The 20,525-nt window shown below is 35.5% G+C and overlaps 1 protein-coding gene across 2 annotated transcripts; it reads right to left on the bottom strand.

Annotated features, from left to right (window-relative positions):
- Positions 1–2,881: 2,881 nt before the first annotated feature.
- On the bottom strand, positions 2,882–19,901 carry LOC110102607 (serine/arginine-rich splicing factor SR34A). 2 transcript variants are annotated; one of them, XM_020831012.2, is made up of 11 exons: positions 19,303–19,901; positions 19,054–19,164; positions 18,130–18,195; positions 17,972–18,046; positions 17,773–17,860; positions 17,614–17,660; positions 17,475–17,532; positions 10,573–10,622; positions 10,436–10,492; positions 8,300–8,385; positions 2,882–3,179 (listed from the first exon to the last, which is right to left on the bottom strand). In XM_020831012.2, the coding sequence occupies exons 2-11, from the start codon at positions 19,138–19,140 to the stop codon at positions 3,104–3,106; spliced, it is 690 nt and encodes a 229-aa protein (XP_020686671.1). In that variant the 5' UTR covers positions 19,141–19,164; positions 19,303–19,901; the 3' UTR covers positions 2,882–3,103. The 2 variants fall into 2 exon arrangements, with proteins under 2 accessions (XP_020686671.1, XP_028551297.1); XM_028695464.1 differs by having other exon boundaries at positions 19,054–19,901.
- Positions 19,902–20,525: the final 624 nt, after the last annotated feature.

Raw genomic sequence — 20,525 nt, 5'->3', positions numbered from 1 at the left:
TTACACTTCAACTAGTTGATTTTATTATATTTGGATGCGATTTGACTCACTTTTGATGTTGATAAATTCGTCTCATTAAGCCATTTGATTCGACTATAAGCGTTGAAATTGGAGTTTAAATGATCCTCATGAATATGCATTAAGATTCATGTCCATTCAAACCAATTGTTCACGACCAATCAAATATAATGTAATGTTTGTAGTTTTCATTTTATTGTTCATAATACATAATATAGGAAAACAAATAAAAAATATTTTGTCACGTAAGATTTTTATTTATTTATTTATAATAATACGATAAGTACTAGTTACCCCGATCAATTTTCTCTAAAATTTAAGAACATAGATATGCTATGCTAGGTGAAGAATCTCATACTCTCAGTTAGAACTATGAATAGGTGGTGAACAAAAAGAAATATGCAACATCATATGTATAAGATTGTGTGAGACAAAAACTGTTCAACTTGATCTAAGGCATCATTTGAGACAATTTTCTTCCTGCATTTCACAATAAATTTCTAGCACAAATTTTTTTTTGAAGCGATGAAAAAATAGTGACCAAAAGTTATCTTTATAAAGCTTAAAATGACCTGTGTGCTTTCGCTAATGCCAACCAAATAGGATCACCAGGACTTCAAAGGTGGGCAATCCATTCCTTGAGGTTGAAACTTCTTCGTTTGGGACACATTTCTTACAGCTTCTTAAAACTGCTTTCTAGTACAAAAATTAAAAAAAAAAAAACTAAAAAACAGCTTTAAGGAACAGTAAGAAAGTCATCCAAACGAAGCTTTAGATTCTGTTTGAGGCACCAACTCGGCTGTGTTACATTTTAAGACGCCTCCTTGGTTTTGTTTGAGGCATTTCATTTTAACAGAGGTGTAAAAATTTGCCCGTTCGAATGTTGTTTTTGGTGATCAATATATATATGCTGAGTTTCGCGGTTTTGATAAGAGAAAAAGTGTAAATACTCCTCTTTCGACGGTGAAATTATTCTGTGTGGAGATCAGATGTTGAATGTCATCCGGAGACTAATCATAATATCACGTCAACGGTACCAAACGGTACCGATCCAATATACAGAACAAAAAAATGATATGACACGTTCTGGTTGGCCTCTAAAACTGAAATTTTGCACCTCCGCCTTCGAGAGCACTTCACCTCTAAACAGTTATTCTAAAAAATCTCCTTTCGTTGCTTGCAGTTTGGTTGATCAAAAGTACATCATTGCACATCTGTTCTCCTTGTCGATCGAACATATCTGAAATTCCTAGTTGGGAAGGTAAAATTTACCGAAGCTCCCTTTTGAATTTAATTTGCACCCTCATTCTGCCTAAAAATTTCATATTGGTTCATGAAATCTCTTTCCCTGTAGTATCTGCTTCAGCATAGTTTATTTTTCTGCCATTTTTTCAGCTTCTTAGACTATCTCCAACCGTTCGACAAACAACTGAATGGAGGCTCTCAAACGTCACAACCGAATGTCATTTCCTCCGTCATTTGATCGCAGTTGAACAGTGCGATTGTCACTTCCGCCATTCTTTTCTCTCTACCGAACTTGCCTAAAATGGCGCGAAAGAAGCAAGCGATGGTTAGGAGGCAAAATGTCATTCCTTTGGAGATGAATCACAGTACTTTTTGGTTTTACTGCATTTTGCATTGAAAAATGAGAAAAAGTATTATTGCATTTTGCAGTGAAAAATGAGAGTTTCGGTTGGAGATGCCCTAACTGCTATCAATAGCTCATGAGGATGGAGGTGGATGTGATTTTGTTTGATTGTGTTGCAGTCATATATCTTCTTCACAAACTTTTTTTTTTTTTTTCATTTTCTTTCAGTGAAAATCAATCATCGAAATATATTTGTGTATGGCCTGTATTGATCAATTATTCCGATAAATTTTTTCAATGAAACCTTTACTTTATTTGTTCCAAGCTAGTTATTGTTTTTGGCCTTTTAATTACACAGTGCTATTATTTTTAATATATTTATATACATTATATTAAACTCACCTAAGCAAAATTAATAATTATAAAATTCCCCCGGATTAAATTTGAGCTAAAACGTTACAATCCAAATTTTTACAAATTTCATAGCTTTTGAAAGTGCACATAATTTATTGGTTAATGCCAACCCTACCATCTTAAGTAGAACAAAAAATACATAAAAATTATTTATATATTTACATAATTGATAGCAATGATGCAATATTATATTGTCTATGTCGTAGATTTACTATAATTAATTGTAATGAATTATAATTTTAATTTTTAAAAAATATAATAAAATCTAAAAACGTCATTAACAAAAATAACTTTAAAATATGAGCACCTCCCCTTTAGTTTCTCAAACTCTATCTATAAAGGTGTTAAAAAATGACATGGACTCAAATCTGACCAGAAAAATTAGGTTCATGTTGACATATTTAATAAACGGGATGAGTTTAGATCTGAAATTTTGATATATTTATTAAACATGTTGGATTTAGTTGACCCGCCAACCTGATTTTGACCCAAAATGACCCATTTAAATTATTATTTTTTCCTTAATTTTTATATTTGTTGATATGATTATCTTATTTTTTTATCAATTAATAAAAAATCTATATATTTAAATAAAAACGGGTTATTGGGCTGAGTTTGGGTCACTGAGATTGCTAACGAGTCACGTTTGAGTTCGCATTTTTTATCTGTTTATTAAACGGGTCAGGTCAATTCTAGACTTAAACCCGACCCATTGACCCAATTTTGACACGCATTACCTACAACTTCCTTATATTGAAAGTCACCATATGGATAAATATGTATAGCACATTCACAATGAGAAGGGTGGATCTCTCTTTCTCTCTCTATAAAAAAAATTATTAATGTTGCAGTATTATTGACAATGAATAGAGGAATGGCCAACACATGAGTTGTGCTGTTTTGCCACTATTATTGAGACAAAGGGAAACCATGGAAAGATAATGCTAAGATTGAATTTCAAGACAAGAATGGAAAATAATGGTATCAGTAAATTCATCAGTATTGTTCTACTCTTTTCAATTTCAAGCTCTATAATTAATGGCTTGCAGCAAGAGGGCAAGTCCATAGGATATTGTTATGTAGTTACCGCTTATTATTAGGAAAACACGAGGCATGCTGTGGACGAGATGTGCCGTGATGAACTCTACGAGACACAGACCTGCACAAGTTAAAATGTCGTCAAGTTCAACGAAGGGAAAGGGAGACAGAGACTGTGATAGGAAGATGATATGATAAGATGGATTAATTAATATATAAATAAGTGACTTGATCGGTCATACCTTGCTCCATCGAAATAAAAGTCTAAGACTTAAGCTTTGTTCGGAACAAACTTTCTAACTTTTTAAAAAAAAAGTTTTTTTAGTGCAAAAAATTCTTGAACTAAAATTTTTTATACTAGAAAGTTGTTTTAAAAGTGGTTCATTTTATTGGTAGAGACAGTCATCTTCCAGGAAAATTATTAGGTGCGGACACCAGACTTAGAGGTACCTCCGAAATCCAATAAAATATCAACACGTGGAGTGGACATGCGGATATTCAATTGGATTTATTTTTTACTTTATATATCTAATGTGTTCGCGGAACTTTAAGCCAAGCGCAGATAAAGTGCAGGTAAAGCGCAGTCAAAAAGCGCAACTAAATCGCATGTAAAGCGCATTCAAAAAGCGCAACAAAAGAACGGTCAAAGCGCAACTAAAGTGCAACTAAATGGCAGATAGAGCGCACAAAAAGTGCAACTAAAGTACACTCCACGTTTCAAATTTTATCTCCACGTGTCAAATTTTATCTCTACGTCCGATGTCTGTACCTAATAGTTTTTCCATCTTCCATGGTGTTCACACATATGCAAAGGAGACGAAGGAGGATAGATAGAGGAACGGTGGTAGAAAAGCAAGGGTGGGGATCAGAGGGCTGCCTAGTTGATAGTGAAAACATGGTTTGGAGACAAGGAAGATTAGAGATGAGTGCAATAAAAAAATGTAGTATTCATCAAACTATCAATAGGTTGTTGCAGGGTCAGGATAAACAGGGAGGAGAGAGAGAGAGAGAGAGAGAGAGAGAGAGAGAGAGAGAGAGAGAGAGCAGCCTCAATATGAGGTGAAAGAACTAAGACTGAGGCCATGCTGCTAGATCTGGGTAACCAATATGGGATATGCTGGACAGTCTTGTTAAAGGCAAGCATTGAAGCGCACTTCAACGGGGAAGAGCTGCGATGTGGAGCAGACACGTGCTGTAGCCTAGCACAAGCACAGAAAAGGAAGAGAGCAGGTTGCATGAAGCTCGAGCACACAACCATAGCACAAGCATTGGTAAGGTTCTTGGTAGTTCATCTTTGAGCTGACAAGTTGTAGCTTTTGGGATCGTCCCACATGCCCAGTTGAATGAACAATTTAATAACAAAATAAAAAGAAGCGAGAACTGCAAAAGACAGCTTATGGCTAGCGAAGCGAACAGCAGAAGAAGACTCCTGACCTTCTCATCTCAGTATGACGAACAATTATTACGTCTTCCGACCGGATGCAGAGGAACATAAAAAACTCGGTACACCTCGGTATAGGCGCGATTTTGCCTACAACCGGATGTTCCTCTGTATCCTTACACCGGACGAAATAAAAGTTCCAGTATGACAGTATCCAATTTCTCCTCCACACTTGAACATCTCAATAGGAACACTAACCTTCTCAGTTGTGTAAGGTAGTTCTTTATAGGCATTAATTAGGTCCCACATAATAAAGCCACCTACTACAGTGCAGAACCATTTGCTTCAGCAGTTTCAGCAACTGCAAAACTGCCTACAGCAGTTTCGGCAACTGAAGCCAACTAGCCCACTACTTGTTCTTTGCGGTTATTGTATTTCTATTAACTGCTGTTTTCAACTTTATAAATGCATAAAGAATCAATTGTAAAAGTACCGTGCGAGATTATCTAATGAAAGCTTAAGTTCTGTTTTCTGCTTGCATTATCTTCTTCTATGTTTTCTCTATAGAGTTGCAAATTCTTCTATATTGTTTATCATTTTCATCATGGTATCACAGCTGCTTGCATAACTGCAATGGATACATCTCAAGCCTCTTCAACCAATGTTCCGCCTCCAGCCATCAATCCGACTACACCATCTGAAACCCCCATTCTTGCTTCCTTACAGTTCCTTGTTTCTAACATCACGAATGTTATTCAAACTCAGCTTCTACCCGACAACTACCCCACATGGCGAACTCAAATCCACAAGTTATTTCTTGTCAATGGGTTCACTGGGTACCTTGATGGCACCATTTCTTCCCCGCCCAAATATACCCTCTCCAATACAAATCCCATTAACCTAAATCCTCAAAATACCCAATGGCTACTTCTTGATCAAATCTCTCAGTTGCTCTTCTTTCTACCATATCTGCTTCTATTCTCCCTTACATACTTAACTTAGACTCTTGCATGCAATTTGGACAACTCTTGAGCGCCGATTATTTTCCACCAACCGTTCTACAGTTATTCAACTCAAGAACGAGCTTCACTCCCTCACCCATGCGAAATCAATCCATGACAAATTACCTTTCTACTGTTAAACGTTTGCTGGATAATATTGCATCAGCTGGTGGACTAATTGATACCGAAGATGTCATCCTATATATTCTAAATGGCTTGCCTGCAAACTATAAAGCTTTTAAAACTGCAATCAGAACCAAGCTTACACCCATTTCCTTGGATGCCTTATATTCCTTACTTTATAGTGAGGAGGTTAATCTCGCCACATATTCTTCAAAAGAACTTGCCATAACATATTCTTCAACACTCACCAATACTCAGTTTACGCTTGCCTCAACCAAGGGGCATGGTCGCACTACTTACTTTCGAGGTCGTGTACGCGGTAATCCTACAACAATAACAACTGCAAACAATGTCACTTTCAGGGCGGCAAATCCAAATCACTGACTACTTATCAAATATATATGTGGACGATGAGGACACTCCGTCTTCTCATGTTCGCATTGTGCCAACCTACAATATACTCCTTCACCATCGCAGGCTCTACTAACCGAATCCTCCTCAACCTCCTCTGCGCCATGGTATCTTGACAGTGGGGCAACATCACATCTAACACCAGAGTTACACTCAATACATGATGCCTCTCGTTATCAAGGCTCCGACCAAGTTATCATTGGTAATGGTAATGCTCTACCTATTGCACCTTCTGGCAAAGGCCTTTTGTCGACCCCCAACCGTATGCTTACCTTAAACTCTATTTTTCATGTTCCCAACTCATTCCATAATCTTCTCTCTATTTCTAAGCTTGCGACGGATAATAACTGTTCTATTTTGTTTAAATCTTTTGGTTATCATATAAAGGATCGGAAGACTCATCAACCACTTTTCCAGGGACCATGTCTTAACGGTTTGTACCCGATTTCTCTCCGATCCACTGCACTCATTACGGCCTCTACGTCCACTCTTTGGCACCAGCAGCTGGGCCACCCCAATTCAGCAACTCTTTCTATTATTTCTAAGTCATTTCCACATTTCTTTATTTATTTCCCTTCTCTACATCTATATGTAACTCTTGTGCTTTAGCCAAAAGCCACAAGCTTCTGTTCAATGAATCCACTAGTCTTACTACTGCTCCACTTGAATTAGTTCATGCTGATATTTGGGGGCCATCTCCTATCAGACTATCATTTATACTACTGGTTTTTGTTACTATTTACTTCTTATAGGTGATTACACACGATATAATTGGATATTTCCTCTAAAACTCAAATTTGAGACAACACAGACATTCATCCAATTCAAAAAATTCATTAAAAAACATCTACAAAAACCCATTCGCACCCTTCGCACTAATGGAGGTGGCGAATTTTTAAATAAAACTTTTCATAATCAATCAGCATGGAATTCAACACCAGTATACATGCCCATATACCCCTCAATAAAATGGTGTTGCTGAATGCAAACACCGTCATCTCCTCGAAACTGTTCGTACTCTCCTATGCGAATCCAAACTTTCTTACCACTTTTGGGTTGATGCTCTTCTTATTGCCATTTATCTTATCAATCGTCTACCCTCTCCCACTACCTTGCATAAATCTCCCTTCCAACTACTATACAACAAACCTCCAAACTACTCCCATCTCCGAGTATTTGGGTGTAGATGCTATCCATGGCTTCAATCCTATTCCTCAAATAAACTTCATCCTTGATCCACACCTTGTATTTTCATTGGCTAAACCTCAAACCAAAAAGGCTACAGATGCTATGATCCAACTTCTGCACGCATCTTTACCTCAAGGCATGTCATCTTTGATGAATCTAGCATACCACCACCAACCATCGTCCCTATCTTACCACCAACAGAACATTCGTACTTACCACTACCTCCCATTTTCCCTTCCAAACACTCTCCAACATTAGATTCAAACACCACTCATAATTCGGTCACACATGTGCCCTCCTCTACAAGTTTCCAGCAATTCCCTTCTCCTCTTTCATCTTCTACTCCCACTCATCTACTTCTTCCCCCTCCAATTCAACATATGCTTCTCCACAAACCCCTCCACCACAAATTCGCCACTCAGCTACAAACAAGATTTCTTAAACCCCACCAAATTCTCGATCTCAGCCACACTCCTCAAACGACACCTACCACTTATAATTCAGCCATTAAAAGTCCTGAATGGCGTAAAGTCTTATCAGATGAATTCAATGCCTTACAAGCTCAAGGCAAATGACTGGCGTAAAGCCTTACCAAGGTTAGGGTAACCAAACCCCATTAACATTTTATTTTTATCTAGTAAATGCCTCAATTTATTAAAACTTAGCCAAGTTGTCTCAATTTAGCCCGATAAGTAAAAATAATGCCATCCATATGACAAATGATTGCTAATCATTTAACATTTCAGGGTAGGAAGTTAGGGTATCTTGCATTTGGCCTTAAGAATATTCATGCATCTTCACTGCACTATCATAATTCCTCCCATGATCGAAGTCTTCGGCAGCAGCATCCTATGTTCATGCAATTGGCTAAAAAGTTTAATGATTGCTTACCCAAAAAAAAAAAAAAATGTGGAGCACTAAAAAGCTTGAACAAAAAAAAATGTAGAACAAAAGATTAGTAGGCAATCTACTAGAGATGTCATAGTGGAGCAAGCCAGCAAGGCTTGCAGTGAGAGTTGTGCGAGAAGGATCGCCAATTTGTCGTGGAGTTTCAAGGGCAAAATAGTTCAAGAAAGTAATATCTATTGTCGGTTTAGATGTCGTGTACTAGCAAGTGGTGGTGTTCAGATTACATACCTTCTACGCCTGCTTCTACTGCGACTTCTTCTAGGGGTTGTACTTCGGTTTGCCCTCCTTGACATACTTCCCTCAGATATTTTCACCTAAATGCAAGCAAACAATTAATGGGTTGGGTAAGTGCAGCCTTGCAAAACTGGTTGTGGAACTATATTTTATCATTTTTATTTAAGATTTAGGCTTTGTTTGGAACAACTTTCTCATTGCCTCTTAAAGCAGCTTTTTAGTACAAAAATTAAAATTGTTGTACTAAAAAGCTATTTTAAGAAACAGTAAGAAAGTCACCCCAAACAAAGTCTTACTAGGAAACAAGATTCTGTATTGTTCTATCCAACGAACATGTTAATAAATACCCACATATATAAGATCATTTAACGGGTGAAATCCTGCATTTAATAATGTTGGGTTATTCTATAAAGCTTCTGTTCTCAATAAGATGGAAGAGTGTTGCTTATGGCCGAGAAACCATGGAGGTGGGGATGCCCTGTACGCTTTTCATTGCTCATTTTCTACGGAAATAAAAAATTATAATGTTCAAGATTCTTATGTAAGCAAAGCAGCTGAAAATCACCACCAAATAATATTCTCAATGAATTTTTTTTTTTCTTTCTATTTATGCAAACTACCGTTGGTCGGATATCATGGACTTTTTTTTTTTAGAAGACCAAACTTCTTTCTAGGCCCCCAATGCATTTCATGGATCTACACAATGTGTCCTGCTATCTAGCTTGCATAAATCAGCTTCCATGAAGTTGCTAATATATATTGGGGCTATATTTCAGTACTATTCTATCTTAAGGGCCTATATTCTGCTAAAAAAAAGTAATACGGAGTAAAATAACTACAGTAAAAACTGAATGTAATATATTGAAAATATTTGAGTTGTTTGATTGAATACATTACAAATATAGGAGTTTATTTCTTTGTGTTTAGTTTGCAGTAAAATTAATATAATATAAAAGACGGTGGTGGTAGTAGCGTCATGACGTGAGTAGTGACCGCAACGATAGCAGTTAGCAGTACCACTGCAACAGTGGCCAACGGAAATTTTGATGTCGGTGACTGGCAACGACATGAGACACTAGGCAATGACAGTAACAAGCAGTGGGGGCGGTGGCCAACAATAGGCTGTCGGGGCAGTGGCCAACAACAGGCTGTCGGGGCGGTGATTGGGGCCAACATTACTTCACACAAGTTGCATATTTGGAATTCAACCAAATCGGACGAATTAAAAATAAATTAAAAATAAAATATATGGTAAATTATAAATTGTAAATTCACTTACAAAATACTTTGCATTTGAAATACAACTATCCAAAATTTCTGTGTTTGCTTTACTTTACACCTAAAATACAACCCCGAAGTAAGCATTTATACATAAAACACATACACTGATAAGTAAGTATTTGACATAAATATACAAAATTTCATAATCAAACATTAGACATGCACTTGCGAACATTTTGCATAACAAACACCCTTTTATTAGCATTTATGCTATTGTATATATTTAACATGTTGAGCCCTAATAATTGTCCTAAACTTGCCTACTTGATAATAGCTCAATTTCTACTGGACTCAAAAGTAAAATCAGCTTTCTTCAACTTGAGGATAGCTTAGACATAAATCAAGTTCAAGTTGAGTTGAAAAATGATCGATCAACTTTTGAGTTTTTTGAATCATTCTTATTAATTTTGTAAATAATATAAAAGTTTAACTAAATTAACAAAAATATTTATAATGTAAATTTGCATTTAATAATTTCAATGCATATATATATATATATATATATATAAAGAGAGAGAGAGAGAGAGAGAGAGAGAGAGAGAGAGAGAGAGAGAGAGAGAACATGTTATGTGGCGTCATTAACTCAATTTTGAGTTACATTGAACTATTTTTAGACAAAATCATTGATTTTGATTCGAAATCAAATTGCTAAAACTTGACTCGAGACCATCCTATTCTGTTGAAATCCTTTAGGCTTCAATTTCAGAAATTTTTACATTATCTAAAATTTCATTTAAAAAATTCTTCAAATTAAGCTAATTCAAGGAACATTAAAATCCCTAAACATTGCAACCCTTAACGAAAAGGCAATAAATTTAATTTACAATTTTAAATTTGAACTATGCTTACCCGAATATAGGATTTTGCAAAAGGATTTCTAAATTCAGTTCTATCAAGCTTGCAAACCTGGAGAAACAAATATAACATTTACGTACAAACAAAAAACTAAGCAAAAAAAAAAAAAGTACTGACAGTGTGAAACTTACAGCATATTTCATATCATCATAGCTAGTGTAGTGAACAATACCCATAGCTCCTGAAATAAGATGTAATGGAAATGTCCAAAATCTTAAAGATATAATTATGGGTAGAAACGTTAAATGAAGTGTAAATACGAAGAAAGAGGAATGGAATGGGAAAAAAATTCTCCTCACAAAAAAGCAGCAAATACAGTAAACTATTTTAATGTTCGAGAAAAAAATTCTCCTCACAAAAAAAGCAGCAAATACAGTAAACTATTTTAATTCCCTCGAGCGGCAGTCGCCTCTTTAGTGGGGGTCCCAAAGCGCCGGCTGCGGGTACAGTGACGTGGGTGGCCCGGTAGATCGGCCGGGGTTTACAGACCGCCAAGCGCGCTCGGCGAAGCCTGGTGTGAGAGGGGATGGTTCCTCATCACCAATATATATATATATATATCTGTGTGTGTGTGGAGCTTCTCCAATTTGTGACAAGTCTCAAAACATATTTTTTGCGTCCATATAGCTAAAGTCTAGCAAATAGCATGTATTTTGGCACAAAAATGGAGAGGAGGATTGTTGCCCTTGTTCATACTAAATTCTTCCAAATATTTTTAAATTACTTTGTTGCCATATTTTCAGCGGAAAATTGTTATATAACTGGATTCTCTGTTTACAATTCTTACATTCAACTTACCTCATAAAATATAGATCATCCAGGAACAATAATTTATGAAGTTTAAAAGTTGCTTTCACTAATACATATAAACTTACTCAGTGGAGAAGGAAAACTCTGCACAATAAGATCTTATGCCATTAACAGATAATCTCAAAATTCTGATTCAGATAAACCTGTATAGGCCTACACACTAACAACACATAACATTGCCATGACGGAAACATTAATTACATGAGTTCAATTTTCAGGCTGGCAGAGATCAATGTTTGAGATTTCATGACCTCACTTTCATCTAGATTGAATTCAGGAATTTTCCAGCCATAACTTATTTAGTTTTGATCATTGAACACCAAAACTGAAAATTTGTAAAACTGGAGAATTTAGAATTGCAGAATGAAAGTAGTTAAAAAATGAAGTTATCAGCTTAAAAATTCCATATTTTAAAAGGTAATCTAAAACATTAAATGACATCCACTAACATTAAATTCTTATATTTGAATTCAAACAATTGCATAGAATTCCACGAGTTATAATTCAAAGCATAAAAATACTTTTATGAATTTTTTATAAATTTATAAGGAAGTTATTCATGTACTAAGTACAAAGAGTAATCAGAATATCAAGAGTTAATAAGAATTTTACATGTACTTTAGGAAAACTTTTGACTAAAATAGTGGTTAACATTATTTCATCAAAATATTGCCTAGCATTTATATGATTTATTCTTAGAAATCCTTGCCAAAGACTTGATCTTTGAAAATGTCAAAGAGGATTGAATCAACTAGAAATCAATAGTATAGAAGCCAAATGAAAAAGAGGGACAATATTGATTCTGAGAAATTAGGTAACCAAACTATTCTATGTTGAGCCTTGTATTTTAAAATTCAATTTAAGTTAAAGTTGATCAATTTATTTTAGAAGGTTATGGCTCATATTCTAATAACACAAAAGAAAACACTCAGGAAGGTGAGGACTTGCAATAAAATTGTAAGAAAAAACATTGGTCTCGAACCCTAGATCTAAGGTGATAACCATCGATGGGTAAAACTTCAACCTACATCATGCAAAATATAAGGGACTTGCAAACTTGAAACCCCACCTAGGAGTAAGTCAACTGGACTCTGTACTTACAATCCTACGTGGAAAGGATTATCAGCTAATCCACCAAGCACTTTTAAAATCACGAAGTCCGATCTCAATGCATGTGCAAGATAAGTAAGGCGAGTTTGATTTAGAGAATAGGACTTACAACTTGACCACTTAAGATCCTGATTATGTATATAATGCAAATGCTAATTCACAAGACCATTATTTTTATTAATTAGTCTTTAATGTGATGTTCTTTATCTACATGTGATTCCCTGGGGCATGTATGATTATCTTCATTTTGAAAACTTGTTTACCTTTAGATAAGCCATGCAATTTCGTTATTGAACTTAAATTTTAATTGCTAGAAAATTTGTCTCCTATGAGTCTACTGCATAAAACATGTCCAGGCCATGTTGACATAATTTCTGTGTCGACTCGAATCGAGTCAAATCTGACCCGATCAGATTCGATTGAACCTAATCAACTCAATTGATCCCCGTCGAACCAATAACGAGGCTAAATACGAGGATCTAGTAGTGGGTCTTGAAATTTCCATTTCAGTCAGGATTCAGAACCTTCAAAATTTTTATGATTCTCATCTTGTTATAAATTAGGTATTCGATGTCTACAAAATTAAGCTTGAGTTAGCCTATTATCATCAACGAGTTCTTAACGTCATCGAATAAATTTAGACCAACAAATTAGCTCGAGTTCCCTGAGCTCAAAATAGCAAGGTAGACTCTGGCTAAATTAGCTAAGGAAATCACAAGTATGAACGATGAGCCTATGTTGATTGGAGTCCACACTCGTCGGGTCTTGGAGCCAACAATTTTGCAATTCCCGCAGGAAGAGGGATTACCAAATTCTAAACAGCAGGATACAACTCCGGTTAATCCTCAACCTCCCCAACAAATCATTCCTGAAAATATGTCGACTGAACATCAAGTAGTCAAGAGAAGGTGCAAATCTAACGTGGCCTTAGAATCATGGTGGTATTGAAGAACAAGATGATTGGAGGTAGTCGTTCATTGATTATTTCAGATAAAGTAAATTACCAGCAGACAAATCGCTAGGTACGCAAATCAGGAAAAGAGTGTTGCGATACACGTATGTCAACTACACACTATATTGAAGAGCTTTTGACTAGATGGGCTAAGTTTTTTATGGACAAATATAATCGGATCAATTGATCTGTTATCATCCGCTAGACACCACTTCATATTAAGAGCAACTAACTATTTTTTCAAGTGAGCAGAAGCGGCTCCATTCAAAGAAGTCGCCTCTGAGCATGTGATCAACTTGTTCACCCACAATGTTGTTTATAGATTTAGTGTATTATGCCGCATAATCTCAGACAATGATAGAGCTTTCAAAAGTACTAAAATTCATAAGTTTATTGATCAGCACAAAATCGATTGGCTATATTCATCCATGTACAACCCAAAAATAAATGGCTTGGTAGAGGCCTTCAACAACACTATGATGAAATTACTCAAGAAAATTCTCATCAAAGATAAAAAGAGAATGACACACCAAGATGGTGGAAGCATTATGAGCATATCGTACAACTTACAAGACGCCAACTAAAGCCACTCCTTACGCATTGGTGTTCCGAGTTGAAGATGTGCTGCCACAAGAGATTGAGCTACGACCACTTCGGGTAACTGTCCAACATGATCTCACTCAGGAGCAAAATGCTCGCCTGAGAATTGAAGAGCTCAACACACTGATTCTTCTGTCAGGTTGGGTCGACTACCTCCTCTTACTAAGAGACTAGGAACCATGATGACTCGGCACAACGGAACCATGAGATCTTGATTAGTTCTATCATTATTCCCACTACCATCCGCTTTAAGTGCACGGTGATATAAATTTTAATTTTCAAATACTAAATTCTGCTGCTACTATACGCCAAATACTATGTATCTCTTTAAAGACTAGCCACTACAAGAAAACATGTCATTTCCGGCAAAATTTCCGGCGGAAATAAATTCATCACAAATTTTGGCGGATTTTCCGGCGGATTTCTGACGGAAAATTTTCACCAAATTTCCGACATAATTTTTGACTGTCTTTCCGACGGATTTTTTTCGAATGAATTTCCGGCGTAATTTCCAGCAGATTTCCGACGAAAATTAAAAAAATAAGTTTTATTTTAATAACTTATTGTCAAATTAAATTAATTATTTTATATTTTAAAAAAAATAACTTAAATTATTGAATTTAATAACTTAAATTGTAATAAAATAAATTAAATTATAATTTAATTATTTAATAACAAAAAATTAAATGATTTAAATTAAAACTTAAATTATAATACAATTTTATAATTATTCATTTTATTAAATTAAGTTAAATAATTTAATAATTTATTGTTAAATTAAATTATATTTCTTTTATCTTTAAAAAAATTTACTTTAAAAAATTTTAATTATTACTTTTAATATATAATAGTTATAAGTTAAATAAAATAAAGTAACAGTTAATAACAGTTTTTAATTGATGGCTAGATGGTAGATGGAAAATGCAGAAACGCACGCAGAGAGAAGGGAGGGGGTGGGGTTCGAACCCCACCAAAGGCAGAGACTACACGGGCCTGTTCGTCGGGCTGGCCTTTTCCAGGTGGGCGCGGCTGGGCTCGTTGGCCATGTGCGGGTCGACTGGGTTGCTTGGGCTGAGCGGAATTTGTGATTAATTTTTTATTTTATTTTTTTTTTACTTCCGGCGCAAAAAAAAAAATCCGCCGGAAATATTTTTCCTTCGAAAAATCCGCCAGAAATACGCCGGAAATGTTTCCGGCGAATTATTTTACACCGGAAGGCTTTTTTCGACGCGCGTAAAACCGGCAAAAATGTTTCCGCCGTAAATGCTAATTTCCGACGGATTTTAGCCAATTTTCCGGCGAAAATGTTTGCCGGAAAATGACGTTTTTCCTGTAGTGAGCCTTAATCGAAAGTTCTCTCTTATTATCAGGAGGGATAATTAACTATAGGGGCTTGCGCCTATAGGAAGCTTGAACTCATACCATAAAGTCCTCTCAAAATGAGGGCGAAATTTCTGGTTAGTGTCTTACTTAAAACCCGATTTGCCTTATGAAAATTTGCCTCGGAACCTACTCGTTAAACTCTCCATGATGATCCGAAAAAACAAAGGAGTCACAGAGAAGCCGGGGCGCGAAATTTCGAAGCCCACATTGATGGAAGATATATCTAAAGATGAAGAACATACAATACATTATTAAGAGTAAATTTGGAGAAAATTGAAATATTTTCTTGGCACGCAATAGTTGTTAGAGAACCATTGACCACTTTTATTTTTCTATTATTGTGATAGAGTTTATAAGTTTGAAAAAGGTTGACAATATTGGTTAGATGATTGTGAATCTATGATCCAGATGTAAGAGAAATTATTTAAAGCAATAAAAATACAAGAGCAAGATGTAATATCATTTTGAGTGAGAGGGCATGATCCTATCATTTTTCAAAGAGTTGAGAAAGGACATAAGTTTGTTAACTTTTTTTGGATTGAGCTCTACTAGTTCTGCAAGGCAGGCATGTCTTTTGGTGACCTTTATTTCCACTATAACCTAAGGAATTTTCATGAAATTTCCCGCTTTTGTCTTTGATGTGTATTTTCTTCTTTTGTAGTTAGATCAGAGATTAATTTTAAAAGTTGATTTTTGCCCTTTTTTAAGGAAAGATCATGTAATAATAAGTATCTTACCTTGGAGTTTGGTAGTTGTTATGGAAGATATTTTGGAAACCATAGCATCAAGCATTACTGTCATTTCTTCTTTCTTTGGCTCATATGAGAGAAAAAATCTTATTTAGTGATGGTAGGTTTTTTCTTCTTTAGATGTGGATACAAACCCAATCAAAGTTATTATTGAGTCTTGCAAGGAACTCAAATACTTTCTCTTTATTCATTGCTTGAGTGAAATACCGCAGCATCACAACATTTTATCTTGAGATCTCAATAATAATCCAATTCAAACCAACAAACCTTCGTTGCATTAAAGTACTCAAGGTTATCTTGGTTGGTTGATCTTAATTTTAATTTCTTATATGAAGATAACATCCTTCCCTTTTGAGTATTATTGTTTGATGGCATCTTAAACTTCTTTTAAGATACAGAGGAACATATATGACATATGGATTTCAGGTATCATGGCATTCCATAATCATGACATGATCAGAGAATATGTTTCATCCCAAAGTACAAATTTTGGATATTTCATCTTCGAATGAGAATCCACAAGATGATGGATCTTGACCTTTTTTTTTTTTTAAAATATTCACAATTTTAAACCATTTTAGATAATTTCTCCTATTCAACAATATGAAGCTTGTAGGTTGTAGCCTATGAAGTTCTCTTTTAATTTGATTTCACCATTCATGATAGTAGACTCATTAAGAGGAAAGTCAAAGAAACAAGCTATAATGAAGAGAGAATAATCTCAACAAGGGAGAAAGAAAATGAACAAAGGATGGAAGACAAAAACCCTATAGTCGCTCTAATATCATATAAAAATTAAAAAATTAGAAAAAAAATCTCTTTGAATTTTATTGCTGATTATTTACAAATTTTAAAATATTTATAGACTTACAATGGAAATAAATCAAAGCTATTTACAAGAAAAATCCCCAAGGAGACCAGCATCAAGAATTAGAAGAGTAGACACACTACTTGCAATCTAAGAGTCATAAGATGGTCAATCGAACAACTAAAACCCTTAATCTATATTCACAAGGACTTCTACCAAGATTTCTTGACATGTGGTTCAACAATACAATGAAGTATTCTATAATGGAAGTAACCTATCTTACAAAATAAAAAAGCATACTAACATCCAGTTAATCATAAAGCAACTTTTGATGATTGACTAACACAGTAAGCTAATACGTCAAAGGAAGACCAAAAAATACTAAAAGCAATTAAGCAAACATATAAATTAGCTTATATCCAACACATCAGCTCCGGAGGCAGTTCTGTAATAGGTAATGTGATGTGCATGGTAACATTAAAAATGAAAATTCTTGTCATTAAGAGCAAATGTTATATTAAATGACCCCTTTTGGAGTCAGAACTGAAATAAGTTGTGTTGTTCTGAGATATCCAAAAACAAAAGAAAAACAACTAAGAAATTCAACTTTCCAGCACATACCATGAACATTTTGGAAGACTTCAGCAAAGCAGACATCCCCAGCCTTTCTCATATAATCCTGAAACATATAAAGAGAACTATGATAAATTCAACATCAAGGAATAAAAATATAGGGAGTTGCAGTTGGAGAAGTTAAAACCTTCAAATCTCGCCATGAAGCTGAAGAAGGCAATCCACTGACCACAACTGCAAAATAGTGACAGCATGACTGAAAAATCTTGGAATTCAGAAACAATGGAAATATGAAAGATGAAGGATTAAACACATTACAGAACACTAAAATCACCATGAAACAAACCTCTGTACTCAGAACGGTATGAGGCCCCATAGCGACTGCTTTGATCAACAAAAGATGAGAACCTTCCACCTTCACGGGCAGGCTCAACCTGTAAATAAAAAAAAAAAGCAAAGTGCAAGTCTGCAAGAAAATTTTTTTTTTCAAACAAAATATAAGAACACATTTCAAGGACACAACAGTTATACATAATTTGATCAACCTTCAAATGACAACCAGCAAATTCATATCTATTACGACCCTTGATTGCATCTTCAGCATCCAGAGAACTTTCAAACTAGAGAATGGATATGGAGAAATGAATGAAACATGACAAAGTTATGAAGAAAACTAAAAGCTTTGAATTGGTAAAATGCATACCTCAATGAAACAATAACCTCGTTTTCGAGGTGGAGCCTTCAGTTCAACTCTGACTATATGGCCATACTGCATAGTTAATAAGAACAACAATAGGAAAATGAACAATCTTATCCAAATAACAATAAAATTTTTAATTCCCAGCAATGCTACTATAAGTGACCATTCATTTCATAAGCTTATGTAAAGTACTCAGCAAGCCGTAACTAATGCTCCACATTCATGCACAAGGACTAATACTCCAACATTAGCAAAAGAAAAATCAATCAAATATGTGCTACTAAATAATTATGATTTAGTATTGCTTTAAGAACTATTAAACTCATTAATGGAGTCGATGTCAGGAAAAGACGAAAAGTTATTACGTGCGGCGTCCAGATTCGTCCGGAGACCAAAAAAAACGCGCCACGTCGTCCCAAAAATGTACCGCGCTCGGTACGGTACCGACCGCGTAACCGGACGGGAGAAACATCCGGTGTCCACACAAAATAATAGCTCTGATGTCAGAGTGTTGGTTAGCCTAATGATTCTATTGAGAACACAGCACTCCCTAAAACTAATCCCTGATATTTAGTATGTTTTCATAATAAGATAAAGGGATATGGAGAAGGCTAGGCCATAAGAAATTATCTCCTGGCTTTATGTTATATTGTTGCGTATCTGCTATTCTGCTGAAATACATAAAATTCTGAAGTTAAACTAAACCAAATGAAGCACAACAACAACAACAACATCAAGCCTTTGTCCCACTATGTGGGGTCGTCTACATGAATCCTTTTTAAAATATATATATTTAAATTGTGTTGATAGTAAATTTGGTTTATAGCCACAAACATGATAAGCCATGAAAAGAAAAGCATAAAGAAATATAAATTACAACTTTCACATTGATAAGAAATAGTAGCAAAGGTAATAAGAATTCAAAACCTTTAAAAACAAATCTTCAATTTCATGTTGGCGTACATCTATAGGAAGGTTGCCAACATATATGGTGCAGCCTGCCCGACCACTCATGTCTGCCCAAGTCAGTTATATAATCTGCCATAAAGAACAGATTCTTGAAAATCATAACAATCTCTGCATTCCCTATTAGCTGATTGTACCAAAGTAATACAACTCTTGAAACTAAATATCCAAGCTTGTTATATGAAATTGTTCAAAACTATGGATGCAAACCAAGAGAGCAATCCTTGTTGTGAATAGTGCCGCACAAGCTCCAATGATGCATTTTGTCCAAAAAGCTCCAAACATGTAAAAGAACTGACATTAACATTGAACCATTATTTCAGTATCAATTTGAAGAGTAGAGCTCCACCCCTCCCTGTATTTACAAGTCAGCTCTATTAAATATAACTATAATTCCACCCAGATTTCTCATCCACCTCTAAAGCCCTAGAACCAGCTGCAAAGCTCCTACTTGTCCAATCAGCTTTCATCTATCATGAATAAAGAATCTGTAATAGGATGCAGTCAGGCAGCCAAAATATGCATCACACCTTAATGAGGTTAACCTTCTCACAAATGAATTCACAAAAGCAAAACTTAAAAGTACAAAATCAAACAATGAAATATGGCAGAGTTTTTGTTCTTCAGAAATTCGAAATAGAAAAGAAGCATTACTTAACAAAACACTGAAAGGCTGAAAGCAACGCAAGATGAACTCGATTTCAAGAAAACTGCATATAAAACCAGTAACATAAAGATAAAATAATAAAGCATGAGAAAGCCAACAAATGAAGAGGACTGCTTTAATAAAACCTACCTGAGGAGTGAAAGTTTTGTTGCGTCCTGGAATATTTGCGGCAATAGATAAATATAAATTTTATCATCTTAGCGTTGTACGAAGATCCAGCATGCATACAAATAAAAAGAGAGGGTGCAATATTCATAAGAGACACCAAGATTTTTATGTGTAAAACCCTTAAAAGGCAAAAAAACCAAGGGGCCACGTCAATTTCAATAATTACAAATGAGGCCCTTCCGTGGGGGAAGCCCTTGGCTTGATGTAATAAATTTACATCATATAAAGTACATTACATGATGGGACTTGAAATAATCACTATTAATATATTTGTTTGGTCGGCATAACCATAGTCGGCGGGCGACAGAAGTCAGAAAGACCATAGTTTGGTGACAGTGGTTTGAGGGACCACAGTCGGGCAGACGACAGTGGTCAGAAAAGACTGTTGCTCGCCGCCGGACATTTTTCAGACTTCTACCCGACGCCGGACTTCTGCCCGTCGTCGGACTCTCATCGGACTTCTACCCGACGATGGACTTTTACCAGTCGTCGGACTTCTGACCGTTGCTGGACTTTCGTCAGACTTCTACCCGATGCCAAACTTCCGTCCATCACCGGATTTCTACCAGACGACAGACTTCCGCCTGTCACCAGATTT

Source organism: Dendrobium catenatum, unplaced genomic scaffold (genome assembly GCF_001605985.2).
Source record: "Dendrobium catenatum unplaced genomic scaffold, ASM160598v2 fragScaff_scaffold_637, whole genome shotgun sequence".
Taxonomy (NCBI): domain Eukaryota; kingdom Viridiplantae; phylum Streptophyta; class Magnoliopsida; order Asparagales; family Orchidaceae; genus Dendrobium; species Dendrobium catenatum.
Note: the sequence above shows the minus strand (reverse complement) of the source record. Positions and strands in the feature narration are given on the sequence as shown.

What these genes read in the sequence shown, in the direction of transcription:
- LOC110102607 (XM_028695464.1), bottom strand. Translation starts at nt 19,140, where the DNA reads ATGAGTGGTCGGGCAGGCTGCACCATATATGTTGGCAACCTTCCTATA. An exon ending in ATGATGATATGAAATATGCT is followed by an intron (nt 10,493 to 10,572) that starts GTAAGTTTCACA and finishes TTGTTTCTCCAG; the next exon opens with GTTTGCAAGCTTGATAGAAC. An exon ending in TTGCAAAATCCTATATTCGG is followed by an intron (nt 8,386 to 10,435) that starts GTAAGCATAGTT and finishes GCTTGCATTTAG; the next exon opens with GTGAAAATATCTGAGGGAAG.